We start from the raw sequence: 21443 nt of genomic DNA on the forward strand, positions 1-21443 counted from the left end.
ATTATGGGGAAGCTGTGTTGCATGGGTACCCACACCCGGGGTGGGGTTCTTGAACCCGTCCCGGGTTCCCGCACCCAAGTACCAGATTCGGGTACGGGTTCTTCCCAGACGAACCCAGAAGAACCGGGTTCTTCAAAAAAAAAAATTGGGTTCTTTTCCTTTAACGGGTTCTTGGGTTCTTCGGGTGCCTGGGTTCTTGGGTTCTTCGGGTTGGGTTCTTTGGGTTCTTCATAAAAAAAACTATATTAAAAATTTAATTTTCAAATAATTTTTTTTTATTGAAATTTAAAAAATAACTTATAAAAAGGTAAAACTTATAACAAAACCTAAAAAACCCTAAATCAATTCTTGTAAATCAATTTGGAATGAAACATTCTTCCACGGTCCTTACCATCAAAACCTGTGTTGCACGGGTACCCGCACCTGGTTTTTTAAGTTTTTTACAAGTCTTGTTTTTTAAGAATTCTTGTAAATCAATTTGGAATGAAACATTCATTCCCGAGCCAAATAACCATCCAATTATAAACTGTAAATGCACACATACAAGTTCAGACATTTTCGGTCAAATAGAAAGTAGGATTGAGACCAGCCATAAGCTGTAATCAACTGATGCTGTTAAATGGCGAAGGGCTATTTTGGACAATGGCTAAATTAAGTATCAAAATCTGCCAATTTCTCACAACATTCTGATAACATCATGTTAAGATTAAAACTAGGAAAATATGCCTAAATCATATATGGTCTCTACAGACTTGTACACCAAGTAATCTCTAAAAACTGCGAAGATGTTTTATGTTTAGATAATTAATATTCAGGCAGAGCTTCGCACTCAAAGACAAACTATCCCTCAAGCCATCATATGGCTGCTGTGCATTTTATTGGGAAACAAAGACTGATAAGCGTGTTTTGTGGAAGGGTAAGGCTGCCACTGTTTTTGAGATTGCTTTACCATAGAGCACACCATGCATGGGGCAGGTGGATGATTAGACATCAAGAAAATTCTAGACCACTATCAGGTTGAGAAGAATCTCCTATGAAAAAATTGTGTTTTTATATGGGAGAGACTACACATTCAAAGCAAAGTTACAAGCTCAAGCTCCAGCCAGAATGAGCAATTTCAATAAGGAGAGAAGCTGTCTTGAATTTAGAGCAGGAGGCAGAAATGCGAACACTCCTTGGCTGTGTAGGAGGAAGGGTCTGTACGACCCTAGCCTGATTCATTGATAGGCATCCTTGCTAATGAACCTAAGCTGCATAGTTATTTTAAAGCCTGTGTGTGACAAAATCTGTCCCAAGTTTCACCAAAATAGTTGTCTAGCATTTATCCTAGTATGTATTTTGAATTTTCAGTTTTAGTAGTAGCCTTGAGCTCTCTCACATAGTTGTCACAGTGTCATGGTTACACGGAAAAGATTCAAAAGAACAGTTTTTTGGTGATAAATTTTGAAATTTCAATGTCAATGTTGAATGTTCAATGATGTGCATGTTTAAATGATTATCATTAAAGTTTTCTTGTTTAAAGTTGAAAAAATATACAAATTCAAATTTCATATATATTATTAATTATAAATTTATAATTTATAGAATATAATTATTAAAATTTAATATTATTATATTACCCGACGAACCCACGCACCCTGTTTCCAAAAATGCCGTCCCCATCCCCGTCCCCGTCCCTGCACCCACGTTTCCTGGCAACATAGTGGGGAAGGAAATGATCATCCACACAGACCACTGACCCCTGCAGTTCATACAGACACAAGGGAAGTTGCAGAACGATTGCCATCAGAAATGGTCCACATACCTGCAACAATTCCATTTGAACATTAAGTACAAGAAGGGCAACACCAATAATGTTGCAGACTGCCTCAGCCGACCACCAGTCATGGCGCTGATCACTGTGCTCGACTCCTGTGGGCACGAGACTTCGGGGTGGCCGCATCTTTACAAGAGCGATCCAGAATTCGGCAACACATACCAGACACTCCTGGAAGGTAAGCAAGTTCAAAATTTTCACCTCCAGGATGCACTGTTATGCCACCTAGGACAGATCTATGTTATTTCAAGCGAGCGTGCCAAGATGATTTGGGAGGTGCACTACAGTCGGATTGCTAGACATTTCGAAGTAGAAAAAACAGTGGCAGTACTGTAGAAGTATTTTTATTGGCCGAACCTTCGTCAGGATGTTGGGAGGTACATTAAATCCTGCACTGCCTGCGCCATTGCCAAACCAACCATCAAGAAGCAAGGCCTATATACTCCTCTGCCTACTCCTAGTCGACCTTGGGAATCCATCTCCATGGATTACATGTCAGGCCTTCCTTCTACTAAGAATGACAATGACTGTGTTTTTGTGGTCATTGACAGATTCTTTAAGATGGCATTATCGTGGCCTGGAAGAAGAGTATCACAGTAGAAGCCACTGCTAAGCTCTTCTTTGAGCGAGTGTGGGTACACTTTGGGATCCCACAGTCCATTGTCTCTGATCAAGACAGCAGATTCCTAAGTGCATTTTGGTCAAGTCTCTGGTCGATGCTGGATACCAAACTCACTAAGTCCATGACTTTCCATCCCCAAACTAATGGCCAAACAGAAGTCATCAACAGGATGATCGTACACATTCTACGCATGTACAAATCGAAGCATCCATGCACATGGGATGAAAGCCTCCCCTATGTCCAACACAGCTACAACAAAGCTCTCCACAGCTCAACAGGCCACAACCCCTTTTAGGTAGGGCTGGGATTTCAGCCATTATGTCCCATTGATGTGTCCATACCATTTGCAGCTACTCAGGTAGATTCGACTCATGTCCAGTCCGAAGCCGATAGGGCTAACAGCTTCATTGAGTGCATTCAACACATCCACTAGCAGGTCCATGATATATTGGACAGAGCCAATGCTAAGTACAAGCAGTGCCATGATCAACATCGGGTGTCACACAAGTTCCAGGTGGGCGACAAAGTTTGGCTACATTTGCAGAAGGAGCGCCTCGCTGGACCCCACCGCAAGCTTCGCCTGCTCCGATATGGGCCATACACCATCACCAAGGTTGTAGGGGACAATGCCTTTGAGCTTAGCATTCCACCGTTCCTTGGTCTGCACCTAGTGTTCAATGTAGACCACCTTCAGCCATACTTTCCACCATTGCTGGACACATCTGACGTTGCATAACAACTCACATCAACAAAGCTAAACTCAGCTTGTATGGAACATGCCACAACTGATCAGATCATGGACACATAGATCAACAACACTCGCCAGTAGAAGATCCAACTATATCGGGTTGTCAAAGCTGGCCAACTCCTTCACCAAGGCAAGTGGCTCACCAGGTACCAAGTTCAGCAGAAGTTTCCTCATCTCATAGAAGCACTCAACGCAATGGGGACCATTACTTCCTAAGGGGGGAGAAATGATCCAGGTGGATATTGGTGGCCACCCACCTATTCCACTTGAACCCCCAACACTGTCTCTTTTTTTTGGTTTCCTTAATTGTAGCACAATTTATTATTTGTGGCAGTTTTTCGGGCCCTGAACTTCCGAAGCTTGTTTGAGGCCATAAATGACGCTTTTAAGGAAAACGGAGAGACCAAAAACATTCCAAATTGTCTTGCCAATTTGCTTTTGGCCTCCTCTTCGAGATCTTCGAAATAATGTATTATGATAAGCCAAACAAAGATTTTATGCTAAAGTTACGACCCTGGTAAATTGATGTACCAATTTACCCAAATGAGGCTCACAGTTTTGGCGCTTCATCTCCTAGGATTAGGTTTTTGGATGTTTAGGGTTTTCCATTGTTTCTCAATAATAAATAGGTCTTTGATGTAGTCGTTACATCTTTTGTCAGAGATAAGCTACTATAGCCCGAGCTAGTTTATTTCCATTCTGTTTGTAAACATATTTCAGTGTTCTGATATTAATGAAATGAAGTGTTATTTCCGCTGCATTTTCGTATTTATGGTTATATGTGTAATTTGTTGCATTCTTGTTTAAGTTCGGATCAAACAACGCCTATGATTCTTTGGTTTTATAAAGCCCATCTCCGAGAAGTATGCAACGATTTTGAGAGCGGTGGCTCTCAGATGAGGGGCTGCATTATAAAAAATGCAAGCATTCGGGCAGGGCCATAACCCCACAGAATGTAAAGTGGAATATCCCTGAAACCTGCAAGACGAGAAGACCAGCTGCTGAGGAAGGCCAACAATGAAGTGCGATTCACATCACAAATAATTTGGAGGGCAGAGGAGACTTCCACCCAAACAGCGATAGCAAAATGGCAGTGCAGGAATACGTGTAGCCCATCCTCAGAGTCGGATTTCGGATTTGCAGAGACAGCAAAGGCTTAGGCCTTTGAAGCCTTGCTGGAGGAAGTTGTCCCAAATCAAAATGTGGTTATGGACTGCCAGCCAAGTGAAACATTTGAGTTTCAATGACACCTCCCACTGCCAGCCAGACCCAGTTAGCTTTCCCTGTGGTTTCTTCTGCTATCAACGATGTTGGTAAAAATTCCTTTAAGCAGTAAAGGGGGTAAAGTATACTATGTTAATAAAATAAAATTATGAAAAGGCGTCAAACCTCTGCCAAAGAAAAATGGACTCTGAAATTCTGACAAGCTTCTAGGGCTATCATAACCCAAAAGGATGTAACCTATACTGTAACAGTGAACACCATATTTTTTTAGGCACCTACTCTCTTACTGTGGATTGACACATCTACTTTGTCCATCGAAGTTGGAATAATTTATAACCTTTAATTTATGATTTTTCATTCATAATAATTTCATTTTTCTTATGATGATCTTCATCACTCCGTTCACGAATGCCCAGTGAAAGAATGGGATTCTTCAAATCACTAACTTTAGAGGTGTTTACAAAGCCATCTGAAAGAATAAGACTCTTAATAGGAAATTCCTATTAATAATATTACTATTCATATCATCAATAGAAGGTTTATCAGACCTTTTGGTTGACCGGTAAGCAACATATGACTCTTGGTCAATTCGTAAACTCTGAAAGAACTAACCTTCTTAAAATTCTATCGCCGTAGCTTATAATGAATAACTATTAGCACATTTTTTATGTCTTAATATTTTAAGTAGGACTTTTCGTGAAAAATCATATGGATGTGATTTATCTAGAAGAGTTCTACTTAAATTAATATGAGATCTTAATATTTGTTTAATAATAATTTGTGTAGGGCATTTTATTGGGCGAGCCTTAAATTATGTAAGTGATGAAAAGCTCATGTTTAATTTCTGGATTAACTGATTTGTGTGCAGTTTATGTTTAATTTCTGGATTAACTAATTTGTGTGCAGTTTATAATGACATGGTCATATAATAGTAACAGATTACCAAACAGTTACACTTAAGAGTTATAATAGTAATTTAAAATTTATCTAAAACTAGAACTAATTACCTATTTTTTTCGTTCTTTTAATATTCAGACAAAAATCAAGCTTTTCATTCTTTTAATATTAAAACAAAATCAAGCCCATTTCTCTGATATAAAATTAAAATCATATAATTTTTTTTTTACCAAACATCATTCAATTTCATTCTTGTTATTTCAGCAAAATATACAAACAATCATATACATGTGAGAAAGAAGAAAGAAAGAAATTATTTTAATGTCCACGAGGTTAAAGATAGCTTATGGGATAGATTGCTTCTTCATTTGCTTGATGTATTGGGCCCTTTTTCTGTGAAGGTTCAAAATAAATGCTCCCAACTTCTCGACAACCTCTCGTTAAATAGACTATTCCAAGAGCTAGCTGCCAGCCTATTTGAATAACTTTCCCTGTTGTCTTTGAAAGCTTCACATTCTAAAATGAAATGTTTTTCTGGTTCCACTTTTCCGGAAGAACAAAAAATGTATATTCTTTCCTCCCACACTTCCTTTGGCCTTTTCCAACGCCCTATTTCACAATCACTGTAAATTACAGTTTGTGAATTGTTTCATGACGACAATGAAATTCAGTTTGTTGAACTTTATATTTTCCAATGTGAACCTTCGTGACTTCGTCTAAATTTTCATTTTATATTTCTTTATATACAATAGTCATTTTATTTGTTTCGTCTAAATTTTCATTTTATATTTCTTTATATACCATAGTCATTTTATTTTTGTTTCGACCTTTTTTTTCCTTTTTAAGTAAAAATATAAAGGGAAAAAATCTCATTAATTTTTACCCATGTTGTCTCAAAAATAATATTTTTCCGCTTAACACATGCGCTTTTCACATTTCAAGCAGGTTTTGTTTTATCAAATAAAGAGAAATAAAAAGAGAAGTAGGTCACTGGGCAAAGGTTGCATCCTCATTAAGCTTAGGCTTTTTATGAAAAAGAAATATCAAGCGATAACTTAATTCCATGATTCATTTGTTAGTGGACATTATTTAGCACTCCATCTAACATGTAGGCTTCATTAATCAACCGGACACTGATTTAGAAAAGAAAATAAAAATCGAACAGACAACTGGATTTGTGGGGGAAGGACAGCGCAAGGTGGCATGTTCTCCATTCCCATATGGTTTCGCAGGGCCTCATCCATGTTGTATCAATTCACACTTATGAACTCTTGCATGAAATATGGGGCAATGTCAACCCTGCAATCCACATTGAGATGTTTTCTGGTTGATTCGATTTGGGTTTTGCTGGGTTTGGAAATTGGCAACAAATTTAGTGTTATATTAATGGAACATTGTGTGTTTTGGAGTGGACACAACGAGTCCCTAGGTGAGTAAAATTCTACCCAACCGTAGTTTTGGAACGAGTTGGGCCTCCAATAATGATAACTTAATGTGGCAAGCTTTGGTATCTCAGCTTTTCTCCCTAGGTGTTTTTGGTCTCTTGTATCTTTGAAATTATAGCTCGGAACAGTGAAAGCAGGGCAATTTTGGAGTTTCTTTTCTTTCAGTGGTTTGGAAATTGGTCTTTCAGTTTGGGGTTTCTTATTCTGGTTAACTGGCCAATTGTTTTATCACGCCTATAGTTATTCTGGCGTGGAAAAAATAACCACGTTAATCATGGACAATAATGACGTTAAAGAAGTCAGATAGGTTCTTCACAGACATGAAGACACAAGTGTACTAATGTTAATTTCCTCCAAAATTACTGAGCTTGAACAGGGCAATGACACACACAATGCTAATATTATGAGTCTCCTCCTTCGAAAACAACGGATCAATGGAGGTTGAGTGCAACAAACTTCGTTCTTTGGTTCCCTCCAAGAGTATGGAATAACTGTCCTTCACCTCCAGTAACCGTGGCACTGGGAACCTGCTTCAAGTTAATGGAAGACGAAACAACCCTTCAAAGTCAAGATTCAGTTGAGTGCAACAAACTTCGTTCTTTGGTTCTCTCCAAGAGTATGGAATAACTGTCCTTCACCTCCAATAGGCATGGCACTGGGAACTTGCTTCAAGTATGGTTAGTAGAAGATGAAATAGCCCTTCAAATTCAAGATCCTATAGAGATTGAAGACCCAAGCTCCCCTAATTCAGGTGAGGGGTAGTAAGCACGAGGCAATGTTCATCTCTAACTGAGTTTGAATGTTTGTTCGAGTTGTTTGTGTTTTGTTTCAATATGTTAATCAGACCACTATTATAGAACTATTTGGAGGAGGTGTTACCTTGTTACTAATTATAGCAATTATTCTATAAATGTGTCTTGTTATTATGTAATCTTTAAACTCAGTTGAATGTAATTATGCTAGCTTTGACACAGCCATCTTTTTAATGAACACAAATTTCTGTTTCAGGTGAAAAAAGAAAAGAGGAGAAAAAACAGAAAATTACATTCCTACACTTAACATATGTGGTTGTTTTCTGAAATTTTTTCAAGGACCCGAATACTTGTCTCTATATGCATTGCGCAATATAATTTAAAATAAAATTGTTTCATGTAATGAGATATGCAAATTGCTCTATTAGAGTGTAACGTACTAGAAAGTACTTATAACTTACATACTGTTTAGTATGGGGTGGCTCATTAATTTCTTTTTGCAGTGTAATGTAAACTTGTATAATGTAGTTCTGCACAATGTACTTTTCGGAGTTATGTCTTTCTTCACAGTATTTAATTGCTATACATTGGCTTTGCAGGTGCGAGAGCTTGAGAACAATCCATCTTTCAATGCTGGGATAGGGTCAGTCCTCACAGAGGAAGGCACAATCGAAATGGAGGCATCCATCATGGAGGGTTCCACAAAACGTTGTGGAGCAGTTTCTGGTCTTTCCACAGTCGTGAACCCTATTTCTCTAGCTCGGCTTGTTATGGAGAAGACTCCTCACATTTATTTGGCCTTCGATGGAGCAGAGAAATTTGCAAGAGAGCAAGTGAGATTTTGATGCCATTATCTTTTCCGTCTTATTCTAGTTTGAAAAGATAATTCATTAGCTTAACTTTTAAAAGAGTAGTATTCAGCAAGTTTGGATTCCTAATCTTTTGGTATAATATTGTCTCATTTTTCAAAGCTTCCATATAGATCCTTATATATGGAACAAATCACACCCATGTCGATGTTGCTTCTAGCAATTTTGGTTCATTAAGTTTCAGATATTAAAAATCGAAAAGTGTGCTCATACTTCTCCACTGGCCAAAAATATTTGATGGAATTGAAGGTTCAAATATGTATGGTAGCGAACCACAGGGACTTGTTCCCAGGGATCTCGAATGCCCTCCTTGGTGTTACTTACATGATAATAAGGATGAGGGGATGAAGTCAAGATGTCCTTCAACATTTCTATTTGTAAGAGAGCTTTTAAATGTTTTTAGGATAGACAAACTTTATGTGAAGGGGCCATTTAGGAACATCCTTTATAAACGAAGATGTTTAGATATCATTAACCCTTATGATCCAGTTGGATATCAATGATCACCCACCTCTTCCATTGTCTCAATGGTTCTCTATTTTCTTGGCAGTTTTCGATGATTTTTTGGTCTCAAACTTTTGGGGCCGTTTTGAGGCCCTAAATGATGTTTTTTGGTGATTCCAAGGGTCAAGGGTTTATGACATTCCTTGGCCCTAGTCAAAAGTTGTAGCCCTTGGATAGTTCTTTCCAATGAGCTATTGTGCACCCCAAATGAATATTGTATGCAAAAGTTGCACTCTCTGGAAATTGATGTACCAACTAACCACTTTGGGGCCCACAAACTTTTTGGTATTTCATCTTCCAGGGCAAGGTTTTTGGACCTCTGGGGTTCTTTCTTCATGTTAGAAAAATTCTTTCGACCTCTTGTAATATCTTTTGCAAATAGGCGTAGCCGCCATCTCGTTGTGTTCAGAGATAGCTACCACCATTCTAGCTAGTTTGTGTTCTATAATATTCTTCTATTTTATTTATTAAAAGAAGTTGGGTTTTCACCATATTATTATAATCTCTGCTTTATTTCTCTATGTTTGTTCCATTTATTTTCCCGCATTTCATTTAATTCCTTGTACAACCCCGATCAGTGGTATTAGAGCAATTTGCTCCTTGTTTATCAGTGCATGTCCTCGACAATGTCAGGATATAGAAAGTTGGGTTTTGAGCTAGATTCACTGGGAACAATCACTCTCACAAATCCAAATAGCCTCCCATGGTGGAAGAAAAGAAGGATGATAGAGCAGGAGATCCTGTCAAGTTGTTGCTCCAGGAAGCATTTGCACAATAGAGGAAGGAGATGATGGACAATATCGCCCAAATCCTTCGACGACTACCAACAACATTCGAGGCATCTTCACAAGCAACAATTTTGGAAGTGCGACACACTTCAAGGTACCAATTAATTTTGATATCCCCTTATTTGAAGGCCAAATAGATGCAAATGCTTTGGAGAAATGGTTAAATCTATTAGATGGTTACTGCTCTCTCCAATTTTTTTCGACAATGAGATCACCTTTGCGCTACTGAAAGTTGTTCCCCATGTCAAATATTGGTTGGAAGGTTATTGGGAGAGACACAACAAAGATGAATCTGTGATGTTCAATGTAGGATCAACTTGGACCGCTTTTGTTGATGCTCTTAAGCAGGAATTCTACCATGTAGGGAACTATGATGACCAGTACATGAGATGGACAACTCTGTGACAAGAGAGAGACCAAACAGTATCAGAGTACACCAATAATTTCCATACTTTGCGCCCAAATCTAGGTATTGTTAGTTTCTGTAGCATCAGATGTGTTCTAGCCATGAAATTTGGTGGAAAGGCTAGAATGCATGAGATCTCCAAAACCCAGAAGTTGTTTCTGGAAGTTCCACCTAGAGATGACTTAATTAAATTATTAACTAACTGGTTAATTAATCAGAATTAATCAAGTCAATGAGAGAATTTTCTAGAAACTCACACGGATCGTTCCAGAAATGATCTAAGCCATCGATTAAGATTTAATCTTGGCCGTTGGAGTCTGAATAGGAAGATATAAGAAGGGATTAATGTGGTCATGGAGAATACACTTGAGTAGTTCGATTTCCAGAAAGCAACAGCAGTTGTCGGAGAGCCAGAGATCGAATCAGAGACAGTGAGGGGTAAATACAATGATCTAGAGGAAGTTTTCTAGATCCGAAGAGGCTGCAGCAAGAGGCCAAGTTATTCTTAGTGGGGCAGTGCAGAGGATTGCGCAGTTGCTTCAGAAGAGCAACTCAATTTAGCTGGAGGAAAAATCGTTTTCAGATCCAGAGGGTGGACAGAGGTTCAGAGTGCCAGAGAAGCAATTTCCTCAGTAGAGACAGGCAAAACAACTTCATCAGAGGCTGTTCAGAGGCTAGACGTCATAGGGCCTATGAAAGCACTGTGCAGAGGCTGACGCAGAGTGTCCAGGAGGACGAGTTTTCTAAAGGAAAGTTGTGTCAGAGTTGCTTGTGGAGGAAGGGAAATTCCCTTAGGTAATTTTGGTCGGATTTTCTTGCTGTTCGGATTGCCAATTGGGCATCCATAGGTTGTACTTAGAAGTCACTGCTGCATAATAATAAAACTGTCATCTGTTGCACCGATTTTCCCAAGTTGGGTTTTTCCGGGGACAATTGTCCAAAAATAATGGTGTCATTTTTATGTGTGTGTGTGCTAGAATTTTCTAAGTTTCTAGTGCTATTTTCTTCCACAACTTATTTGTGAAAATTGCAGTAGAGAAGTATTCGTTGTTTTTATGGGCAAATAAATGGTTAAATTAAAGTAACAATTAGAAGAATAATTTCCAGTTGTTGCAATAGATGAAATTTTCACATGGTATCAGAGCATGGGTGATCAGCCGAGAAGCTCAGAAGCAAAGGAAAGAATGTCACTGCTCAGAGGGAGCAGTAGGCTAAAATTCTTAGAGGCAGCGCAGTGCTTAGACAAGTAGGCCGAATTGTTGGGGCATGAATTCGATTTTCAGTTGCAGGGTTGCAGAAAAGTCGAGTTGCCCGGGTTAGTGATTCCAGCAGTCAAAGGGAGCAACAACAACTTAGATTTTCACTGAGAAGATTCCTTGGTTGGACGTAGAGGATTTTGCAGCAATAGAACCAGCGTCGGGTGGAAGAGAAAAGCACACACAACAGAGGGAAAATTTCTCTCAGGGAACTTCGAGTCTCAGAAGTTCGATTTTTCCAGGCAGATTGGCAGTAGTAGCTAGTAGATCTGCGCATTCCATAAGGGAGTGTGAGTAGCAGAGTAGTATCCAAGTAGAGGGAAAGAGGGAGTTTTCGATAGATCAAAGATGGCCACAATAGGGCTTAGAGATCAGGATAGGTTGGATGGAGCTTCCAACTATGTCATCTAGAAGGCTAGGATGTCCTTCTTGTCTAGATGAATATGGCCTGAAACTTTGAAAGCCTACATAGGTAATGTGGTGGCAGTTCCCCAGGATGCATATTTGCTCAAGGAATATAGGAAGGAGATGGCAAGGGCGAAGCGGTTGATCTTGGATGGAGTCTGAGATCATATAGTCTCACATCTGGCAGATAAAGGTACAACTAGAGAGATGTGGGTAGCTCTCTCCATGCTATATCAAGGTACTTCTGAGCAACGAAAGATGTTCCTGGAAGAAAAGCTGAGATGCATAAGGATGCAAAAGGGAGAAGGCATAGATCCCTTCCTCACTAGGATTCAGGAGGTCCGAGATCAAATTGCAGCTGTTGGAGCAGCACCTCAACCATTAGAGCTAGTGCGATTCGTACTAAACAATGTCTCGGAGGATTGGCAAATGTTTGTGCAAAGTATATTGGGCAGAGACACTATGCCAATATGGGACAGGGTGTGGGCTGATTTGCAGCAAGAGGAGTTGAGGTAAGCTTTGTTAAAGAGCTCCATCAGCGGTAACAACAGTAGCGGATCGAAGGGTGTGAAGGAGGAGGAGAATGTGGCCCTAGCATCTAGGGGTCCCATTCAGGGCCAAAGGGAGCAGAAGAAGAAGGACCTATCTAAGGTTAAGTGCTTTCGGTGTGGTGAATTTGGCCACTACAGTACCCAATGTCCTCTCAAGAAGAAGGACAAGAAGGAGAAGCAGGACTGGGCGACAACTCCTGCTGAGATAGATCGGTTGTCCTCCAGGTTGGAGGAATATTTTTCTTTGTTCGCAGATATACTTCCAGGAATGAGGTGGGGTGATTTGGTGATGTAGCCCAAGAGAGTTACAGATATTAGGTAGGGTCCTTTAGGAGTTCGCATCATGGATCATTACTCTTGCTACAAGGGCCCACAGTATTTAATAGCAGGATGGACTAGTGGTAGTTGATGCAGTCAGTACCACAGTGACAGTTTAGCAGTGAGATGTTGAGGAGCGCAGTACAGTGTTAACAACAGAGTAGGTGGCTTAGTACAGAGTTGGCAGCAACATAGAGTCTTCAGTGATAGTGCAGATGCTAGTAGCAGTCAGAGACTCGGGAGACAGTTGCATCATACTGAACACAAATGATTTAGTATTTTGGATGCTTCTCAATTGCAGTAGTTGCAGTTGCAGCGACAACAGATGAGAGGTAGTTGCATTGCAGATGCAGAGTTTGCAGCAGTATGGTAGTATCAACAGTAGCACAGATGCAACATTAGAGTTGCACAGTGGTTGGTGGGCAGTATGGTCAGACATAAGCAACGTGACATGAGGTGATACAGAGACAAGGTGTCGTGGCAGCATGTGCAGCACTAGAGAGAACACAATCCTCACTAAGAGGGAGTGTTAGTTTTTGCCAGTGTTGTTAAAATTGCGATAATTTCCCGCTGCCGATATTATCGCGAGTAATATCCGAAATTATCGCCAGTTTTTTTATACCCGATTTTTTGGAAAAAATCGCGATTTTTTCCGTTTTTATCGCGGGCAATCGGGGCAGCTGGTGAGCCCCAGTATTGCAGCAATAATGCTGCAACTCCTGGGACTCCCTTATTTAATTTTATCAACCCGGTAGTTCGTAACAAACTTGGAAGCGACGGTGCTGTATGCACAAGTACTAGCTCTTGCCGCAACTGTCACTTGGTCAGCTGGCACAAGTCCGCTAGGAGCTTAAGCCAACTTCTATGAGCTCTTAGAAGAAGCTTTTTAACTGATGGACGAAAGCTAACTCAAAGAAGGCTAATCTACTTGCAGAAAGAAACTGGAAAGCTGAAAGGAAACGTAAACCCTAGCAAACCCTAATTTTACTAGCTAGCTCTACTGATGCAAGAAAGAGGATGCAAGCTACTGGGAGAGATGCCATTGACTTCTAAGAAGATGAAATGCATGTGTCTAAGCTACTTTTATAGTCAAATCTGAAAGAACCATCTTTTTGTATTTTTGAGTAAGTTGGCAGAATTATTATGCATGCGATTTAACTGTTTTTGACTATGCAGAGGTGGATTGGCGAGAGGAAATGCTTGGAGGAGGCCGGGAAGGTTCAGAGAGGGCCTAAGGGGTCCCTAACACCCTTCCAGAGAGTTTCACAGAGTTTGACTACCAAGAAACCTCATTCGTGAGCTTCTACAGGAAGTCTGCAGGGGTTCTACAGGATGTTCTGAAATTTCTACAGGATGTTCTGTAATTTTCTATAGGATGTTCTGAAAAGTGGATTTTGGAGGGTTGATGGAGGAAAAATGGTGGGAAAGTGGAAATGGAGGTTGGATAATGATGTTAAGGGGTTTAGGACTTGGCGCATGAGGCTAAGGAGCGATTGGATTTGGTTCAAGGATGGAGGAAGCGATGATGCACAAGAATGTAGAAATTAGGGCAAGGTGGGAAAAGTATGGCAAATGAAGGGTAGGAATCATGGATTAAGGGTTGGAGCAGATTATCTGATGGAGGAAAGGTAGATAGAGAGGTAATACAGGTGATCTGCACACAATTTTCTAAAACTGACCAAACAAAGGCTATGCAAACCCAAGATCTAGCTATTTTGACCTAAATAACAGCAAGGAAAATGAACAACAGTTTATTTGCAACGAAATAATGTGAAATGCTATGCAAACTAAGCAATCAAGACTCTGAACATGTAACCAACTTCTGCAAATAAAAATCGAACACTAATGATTGCATGGCGAAGCAAAAACTATGTTTTTGTTGGCAGCAAGGTCACCTTGATCCCAGCTCCTGATCCCACTGAGGGAGAGGTGAAATCAGAGGTGCTTGATGGCCTTTTTTTGAAGCTCTTCCCTGTTAATAACCTATCAACTCAATCTGAACATAAAAAGCCTTTTTAATCATCAAAAGCAATCTAAATAACAAAGAAAGATTTAAATCTAAATAGCAGATTTTATTCTAAGAATGCAGCAAAGACACATGGAAGTAAACAAAGGAGGTACTAGGCACTTGAGATGGGCCCAACCCCAAGAGCTACAGCCTCCTAAGAGAGATTTAGAGCTGGTGCAAAGCTGGATTCATCTTTATTGAGCAAGAAAAGAAATGTTACATTCCAAAAACTGTTCACAAGGAAAAAGCTTACAAATGTGTTGAAATGCAGAGCTAAACTAGTGCCTAAAAAATGACTAAAATTCGAACTACAAACTAGCTAACTTCTGCCTACAAAGTGATTTACTGAAATGAGGCCCTAAGCCCTCTTATTTATACAAATTGAGGACCCCAACAGCCCTCCTAAACTTTAGGAACTCGGCTGCCAAAACTTGTAGTTAACAGCACTTTTACTAGCACTTGCTCGGCTTCCCTTGTGATGATTGATTTGGTGGCCCTTGAACTCCGAGCTGATGGTGGAGAATTCGAGGTAAGGGCCCATAAATGAAGGGGACACCTTCCTACAAATCCTCTCCCTTGTTCTCCCACGAATTTGGCTGCCAAGTGCTCATTAAAACCTTTGATTTTGTCTCAAAATTGACTAAAAATCTGCACAAAGCACCCATTAGACTTGTTGGCATAATGACTAACCCAATTCACTCTATTAGCATAAATATAATAAAAAACATGCAATAAACTAATGAGAATGGTGGATTAAGTTGAATTAGGAGGTTGAATGAGCCCATATAATTATCCATTTTTGGGGCTCATCATCATCCCCCTACTGAAAGTGTTGCTCATCCTCTGAGCAACTAATCTATCTCCTCATCTTTGATGGCCCTGGTGGCTTCCCTGTCATGCCAAGCTTGTAAAGTGATGTCCTCTTCTCAGTCATGAAACCATGCCTTTCTCTCTGCTTCTTCCCACTGCCTGTGCTCCTTTTCCTAGAGAATTCTCAGCTTCCTGTAGAACTGTCTCAACATCCTGTAGAGAGGCCTTTATGTCCAACATTTTCATTCTTTCTCTCCAGGTGGATGTCTTCGGGCTTCCCCGTTCATAGGTGATGGATGCCTTTGAGGGAGACCTCTCCTTTTGTGTAGCTGGGGTGTCTACCATTGTAATTGGCTCTTTTGACTGAGGCTGGGGTCTGCCAGTCTTAATCCTCACACTCCTTCTTGCCTTAAAATACAGGGGAGGCTCCCTCTTTCGCTTTTCCTTCTGCTTGGGAGATGTGCTTAGGGTGGCCAGCACAGCTGCTGCCTCCCTAGCTAAAATTTCCGGTGATTTTTCCCTCTATTGCTCTGTCTTCAGACTTCCTGTAGAAAGTCCTGTGCTGACTGTTTTCTGTCTTCCTGTAGAAGCAGTTTTTGGGCTTCCTGTAGAAACAATTTTCACTGTTTTGGCCTGCTTGGCTGGGGGTGTCTTCTTCTTCAATTTTGCTGTGGTTTCCTTGGATGTGCCCTCACTTGCTTGGACCTTTTCAGTCCTTTCTGCCCTGATTTGCAATATGGAGGGCATCTTCTACTAGAAGCTTGATAAGCCCATGATGGGCCAGCTGGTCTGGTGTCCCTTCCTTCAGTTTTGTGCCACACTCAATCAATGACTGTAGGAGGAAGTAGGGGATGCTTAGTTTTTGTTCTGTGGGTAAATCCATCTTATGCCTGAGTTTAGTGAGCAACCGGAAGTGATAACCATAAACAATACTGAATTGCCCCTCACAGGTAATGTATTTCATAATCTGAACGCTGACCTCGCTCCAAAATGGATGTAGGCTAGCTCTCCGAACCCCATTTTTATCCTCTGAAAACTGTTCTTCTGGTAGGAAGAATTCCTTTTTGGCCTTCTGGCCCAATTTCCTTTCCTCTTTATCCCAGGGTATCCCCAATGGCAAGTCAGTGACCCGACTAATGAGTTGTGGGGTGAGTTTTAAGGTCAATCCTCGGAAATTTATAGTGGCCAATGTCTTTGATTTAGGCTGCAGGGACTTTAGGAACTCCTCTGTTATCTCATCATCGTGACCTTGAATTCTGTCACAGAAGGTCATCCAATTTGTACGGGTAAATAGGTCTAACACCTTAAAAGTTTCTCGCAACTTCTTGGAATTTGAGGGTTCCTTTCTGATAAACCCTCCTGGCATGGTGAAAAATACTCTGTTTTGGCTTGTGTACTGATCAGAAGGGGAATTTTGTGTATGGTTTCCTCCTTTGATTCTCAGGACAGGGTTTCTCAGATGTTTGTATCTCCCTTTTCACCAATTCCCTGGTTATAATGCTGCTGCTGCCCCAAAACTTGACTGTCAAAATGAAATTAGGCTCTCACAGACAGAGTGCAGAGCTTAATTTTCACACCCACCATATACAAGTCACATTTTTTTATGCATAGATCAGTCCTTACAGAGGTTTATCGTTTCTACAGGAGGGATTCGTTAACAGGCACTGTGGAGGAGAATGTAACACTGAACCAACTGAAAAAAACTCCGTGTATCACCCAGGCAAACGACAATTCTTGACCCACAGGCAAACTTGTTTTAACTTTCCCTACTCCAAACAGTTTAATTTACCACCTTTTGAAATTTCATGCACGGGTATCGCGTTTTTCGAGCCTACCTCTTTTCCAAACTCCAATTCCGACGTAGAAGATCCGAGTTTCTCTGCTCTGGGAGGCTATGCTGTGCTTCCTGTAGAGCATCTTCTTGTAGAACGCTTTGCCGGCTTCTGAACGAGCCTGGGACGCGGGAAGATTTTGAAACAGGTAGAAAACCCTGGTGGAGGACGACTAGTTAAGCATTTGGTGCATACTTCAGTTGAGGATGTTGCAAGTGCAAATGAATAGCAGTTTGTGAGTTTCAGCCGAGCATTTAATTGCTGCGTGATTCGTGGTGAGGTGGCAAAAATGTGCGCTGGCCCATGCAGACGGCAGTGCTGTCATGAAACATCTTGTTTCCTACCTGTGATCACTCCATCAATTACGTTGAAGGTCAAACAATCACCATTACCTGTTTCCCGATTTCCTCCTGAGATGGCTGAGCGCACGTGTCTCACTCACCCACCGAGCGCTGTTGAACTGGATGAGGGTGGCCAGTTAGCTGGCCACCGATTTTTTTAATCCCAACCATCTCATTGCTCATGCAGTTTCCAAATTACATTCATGCAATCAGAGGAATGAGTTTTAGTCACGTACCTGGAAGTCGAATGGTTGTTGTGAGGTGCTGTTTGCTGCTGCATGCATTTGTTTCGGTGGTTGCATGATGGCTTGGCTGCTGATTCATGGCTGTTTTCTTGTGTAGGTATCCTCTGGTCGGATCCACACTGCAGGAGCTGGCTTCCACGTTCAGATCTGCACCCTCAAGCTGCTGATGTTGAATTTTCACAGGACAGAAACTTGTTTTCGCCATTGCTCCCGAACGATAGACCGGATCGATCTGAAACTTGCTGAGCATGTTCCTATCATCATTATGCACCTCCCATAGCAAAATTGCGATCAATGGATGCACAAATTTCGAGAAAAACGAAAAATGGCTGAAGATTACAAAGATCAATTTCTCGGAAACCATGCGTCGGAATCGGCTGAAACTGCTTGGGTAGGCTACTATCACCCATGTGCATCTCCCCATGAAACAGGTTTTGAAACAGATGCACGGATATGGAGAAAATGCAAAAATGGCTGAAGGTGATGGAGGCTGGTTTCTTGGAAACCGTGCACCGGAATTGGCTGAAACTGCTCGGGCATGTTTCCATCATCCCTGTACAATTCCCCGTAAAACGGTTTTTCAAATGGATGCATGGTTTTCAAGTTAGGGCAAAAACAAATTCTGTTCTATGTATTTTTTCTTCAAAGCATTCTGCAAGTTTTTGCATGGTAAAAAAATGAGCTTGGGCTGTGATGCAGGCATGGAGATGATGGAGGAGGAGTTTTAAGATTGCAGGAGGACTTCTGAACCCTTGCGGAAGCTATCATGTTCGCCAAACCACCTTTTTGAAATCCATTTCTAGCTTCCTGTAGAAATCCTGTAATTTCTACAGGAACTTCCTGTAGAACACACAGTTTTGAGGAAAGAAGCACAATGATATGGAAAAAATGATGGAGAAGGGTGAGGGACGGAAACATGGATGCTTGCAGACCTCATGGACAGATTCCCGGCCTTCAGGTCCTCTTCTGAGATCAATTTTGACTTGTTTGTAGGCTTCCTGTAGAAGACACAGAACTTCTTGTAGAAGGCATAAAACTTCTTTTGTTTTTGTTTTGAGCGATCCTCATGACCTGCAATGTCCTTCTTGTAACCTGCAATTATCCAATGGAAATTAGGTTTATTTTTCTTTTATTTTTCTCTTTTTTTTTTTTGAAAAACAACTAGAGTGCCTCATGGAGGTTTTCACCCTAATTGCCTACCCTGGGCACCTCCAAGGGAGGTTTTCACCCTAATTGCCTGCCCTGGGCACCTCCAAGGGAGGTTTGCACCCAGAGATCTTATTCTCTTTTCTCTTTTTTCCCAACCCATTGATCGCCTCATGGAGGTTTTCAATCAATGAGCCAATCTAAGGTGCCTCTGAGTAGGTTTTCACCTTAGATTTCTATTTTCCTCTTATTTTCATTTTTTTATATTTTTTTTTTTTTATCTTTTTTTTTTCTACCCTACCCTACTTGAAAAACAAAATTCTTTTCAAGTATAAGAATACTTCCAATGGAGCCATGTGCACATCGAGATTAGAGACAAAATGATGTGGCGGCTTGAGATGCATGCTTTGACAGCTATCCGGATTTTAGAGACCAAATGATTTGACTTTGAAGGGATCAAACATAGTTAAGGAAGAGAGTACTGCTGCAACTTAGTGACAATCTGAAACCATATTTCAATATAGCTTTGATATCCTTGGTCCTTTTGCTGATCTGGATCATTCTTCATATCTTCTTCTATCATGACCTTCTCATCTTCCTCTTTTTGCTGATTTTTCTTTTGAGTACATGGAGGATTTGATGGTAACCATGAGGGAGCTTTCTCGATCTCTGATTCTGATCTCTTCTCTTCATCAAGTGCAGCCCATGGTTCTTTGATCTCCTCTCTTGAATCTTCTTTTGCTGGATGTGATCCTTCAGTGCTGTCAATATAATCTCTTTTCTCCAATACTCTTCCTGAGCTATTGTGAATATCTTGGAGCTCAAGAGGAGTTGTTTGGACATGTTGTGCCTCAGCATTGTAATGGAGTTGAGCTACTCCAATGTGTGGATTTGGAAATGGTGGTATGGGTAGTTGAGTGGGGGTGTATATTTGAGATGGATGTGGATGGGGTTGTGGTTGGGCAGGCATTTGGGGCTGCCTTGGTGGAGGAGGAGGCGATGGTTGCGGTTGAGCAGGTGGTGAAGGAAAAGGAGCGGGATGAGAGTTGTACTGGGGCCTCCACCCTTGATGAGGTGCATTCCACTGAGGCTGTGGTGGAGCATAAGAGTGAAACGAATGAGCAGCTGGTTGGGCATAATATGGAGATGGATCCGACCAAGGAGGGGTGTGGACCAGGAAGGATGAGCAGGGGGACCCCAAGAAGGCACGAAAGTGGTTGGATAGGGGTCGTAATAGGTCTGGGATGTCCCTTGCATTCCCAGCTGGTAAGGTATGGGTCCATGTGGCCTCCTTTGGTTCAGATAATAGAGTGGTTCAGTGGCTCCTTTTGCCCTCTGATATGCAGCTTTGATTCTAGGCAAGGAAGGGCACTAATTCGTAGGATGGTATTCTTCACAGGCGAAACACACTTCTAGGGAGTGCATTGGACATTCCTTCCTAGGATGCTTCCTAGTGCATCTAGGACAAAAGATGTCCAAAGCCCTCTTGGCTTCCTTTTGCTTCCTTTGGATTTGCAAGGTATCCAGTTGCATGGCAAGAAACTGCCTCATCCCGCTCTTCAAATCTTCTATCTGATTTGCAAATTCATTTTTGGATAAGGCCCAACATTTCTGCTTGTAGCCATTTGCTCCAGAGGAATGTTTTCTTCTTCTTCTTCCCTTGAGGTCCTTCAAATATGTCTTGCTGTCCACCTAAGGGTTCTTTAATCACAGCCATCGAAGAAGAGAAAAGGTTGGCTGTGTGAAGCAGTGGGGGTGTTGTGCAAACATTTTTTCTGACTTATCTCTACTCCTACCAGGCATGAAATGAAATCTCTTTGGTTGATTTTTGTTTTTTTTCCTGCTTGTACTTGCAAAACTAAAATAGATTGAACTGCAACTAACTATCTTGCTGAAATGAAAATGTGGAATTGAAAGGAAAGCAGGAAAGGACTAATCTATTTTTCTCAAATGAAATTGCAGGAATGAAATGCTAGTCTACGCTTGCAGAATTGAAATTGCGGAATTGAAATGCTAATCTATGAAAGCGGGAAATGCTAATCTACTTTTGCAGAAACGAAATTGCATAATGAAAATGAAATAAACTACGTAGCAGAAGGTTGTAGTGGAAAATAGAAGAAAAGCAGCAATCACCAATACTTTGACGCTTCCCCGGCAACAGCGCCAAAAAGAGTGGTGAGCCCCAGTATTGCAGCAATAATGCTACAACTCCTAGGACTCCCTTCTTTAATTTTATCAATCCAGTAGTTCGTAACAAACTTGGAAGCGACGGTGCTGTATGCACAAGTACTAGCTCTTGCCGCAGCTGTCACTTGGTCAGCTGGCACAAGTCCGCTAGGAGCTTAAGCCAACTTCTATGAGCTCTTAGAAGAAGCTTTTTAACTGATGGACGAAAGCTAACTCAAAGAAGGCTAATCTACTTGCAGAAAGAAACTGGAAAGCTGAAAGGAAACGTAAACC

General features: G+C 41.0%; 1 protein-coding gene across 2 annotated transcripts in view; it reads left to right on the plus strand.

Moving 5' to 3' along the window:
* Positions 1-21443, plus strand: part of LOC149202704 (isoaspartyl peptidase/L-asparaginase 1-like) — a 132090-nt gene that overhangs the window by 15783 nt on the left and 94864 nt on the right. For both annotated transcript variants that reach the window (XM_089403221.1, XM_089403220.1), the window contains exon 2: positions 8104-8337. In XM_089403221.1, the coding sequence (XP_089259347.1) occupies positions 8104-8337 (234 nt within the window). The remainder of the gene's footprint in view (positions 1-8103; positions 8338-21443) is intronic.

Source organism: Pinus tabuliformis, chromosome 2_1 (genome assembly GCF_031772625.1).
Source record: "Pinus tabuliformis cultivar Carrire ecotype Pingquan chromosome 2_1, CPIR1, whole genome shotgun sequence".
Taxonomy (NCBI): Eukaryota; Viridiplantae; Streptophyta; class Pinopsida; order Pinales; family Pinaceae; genus Pinus; species Pinus tabuliformis.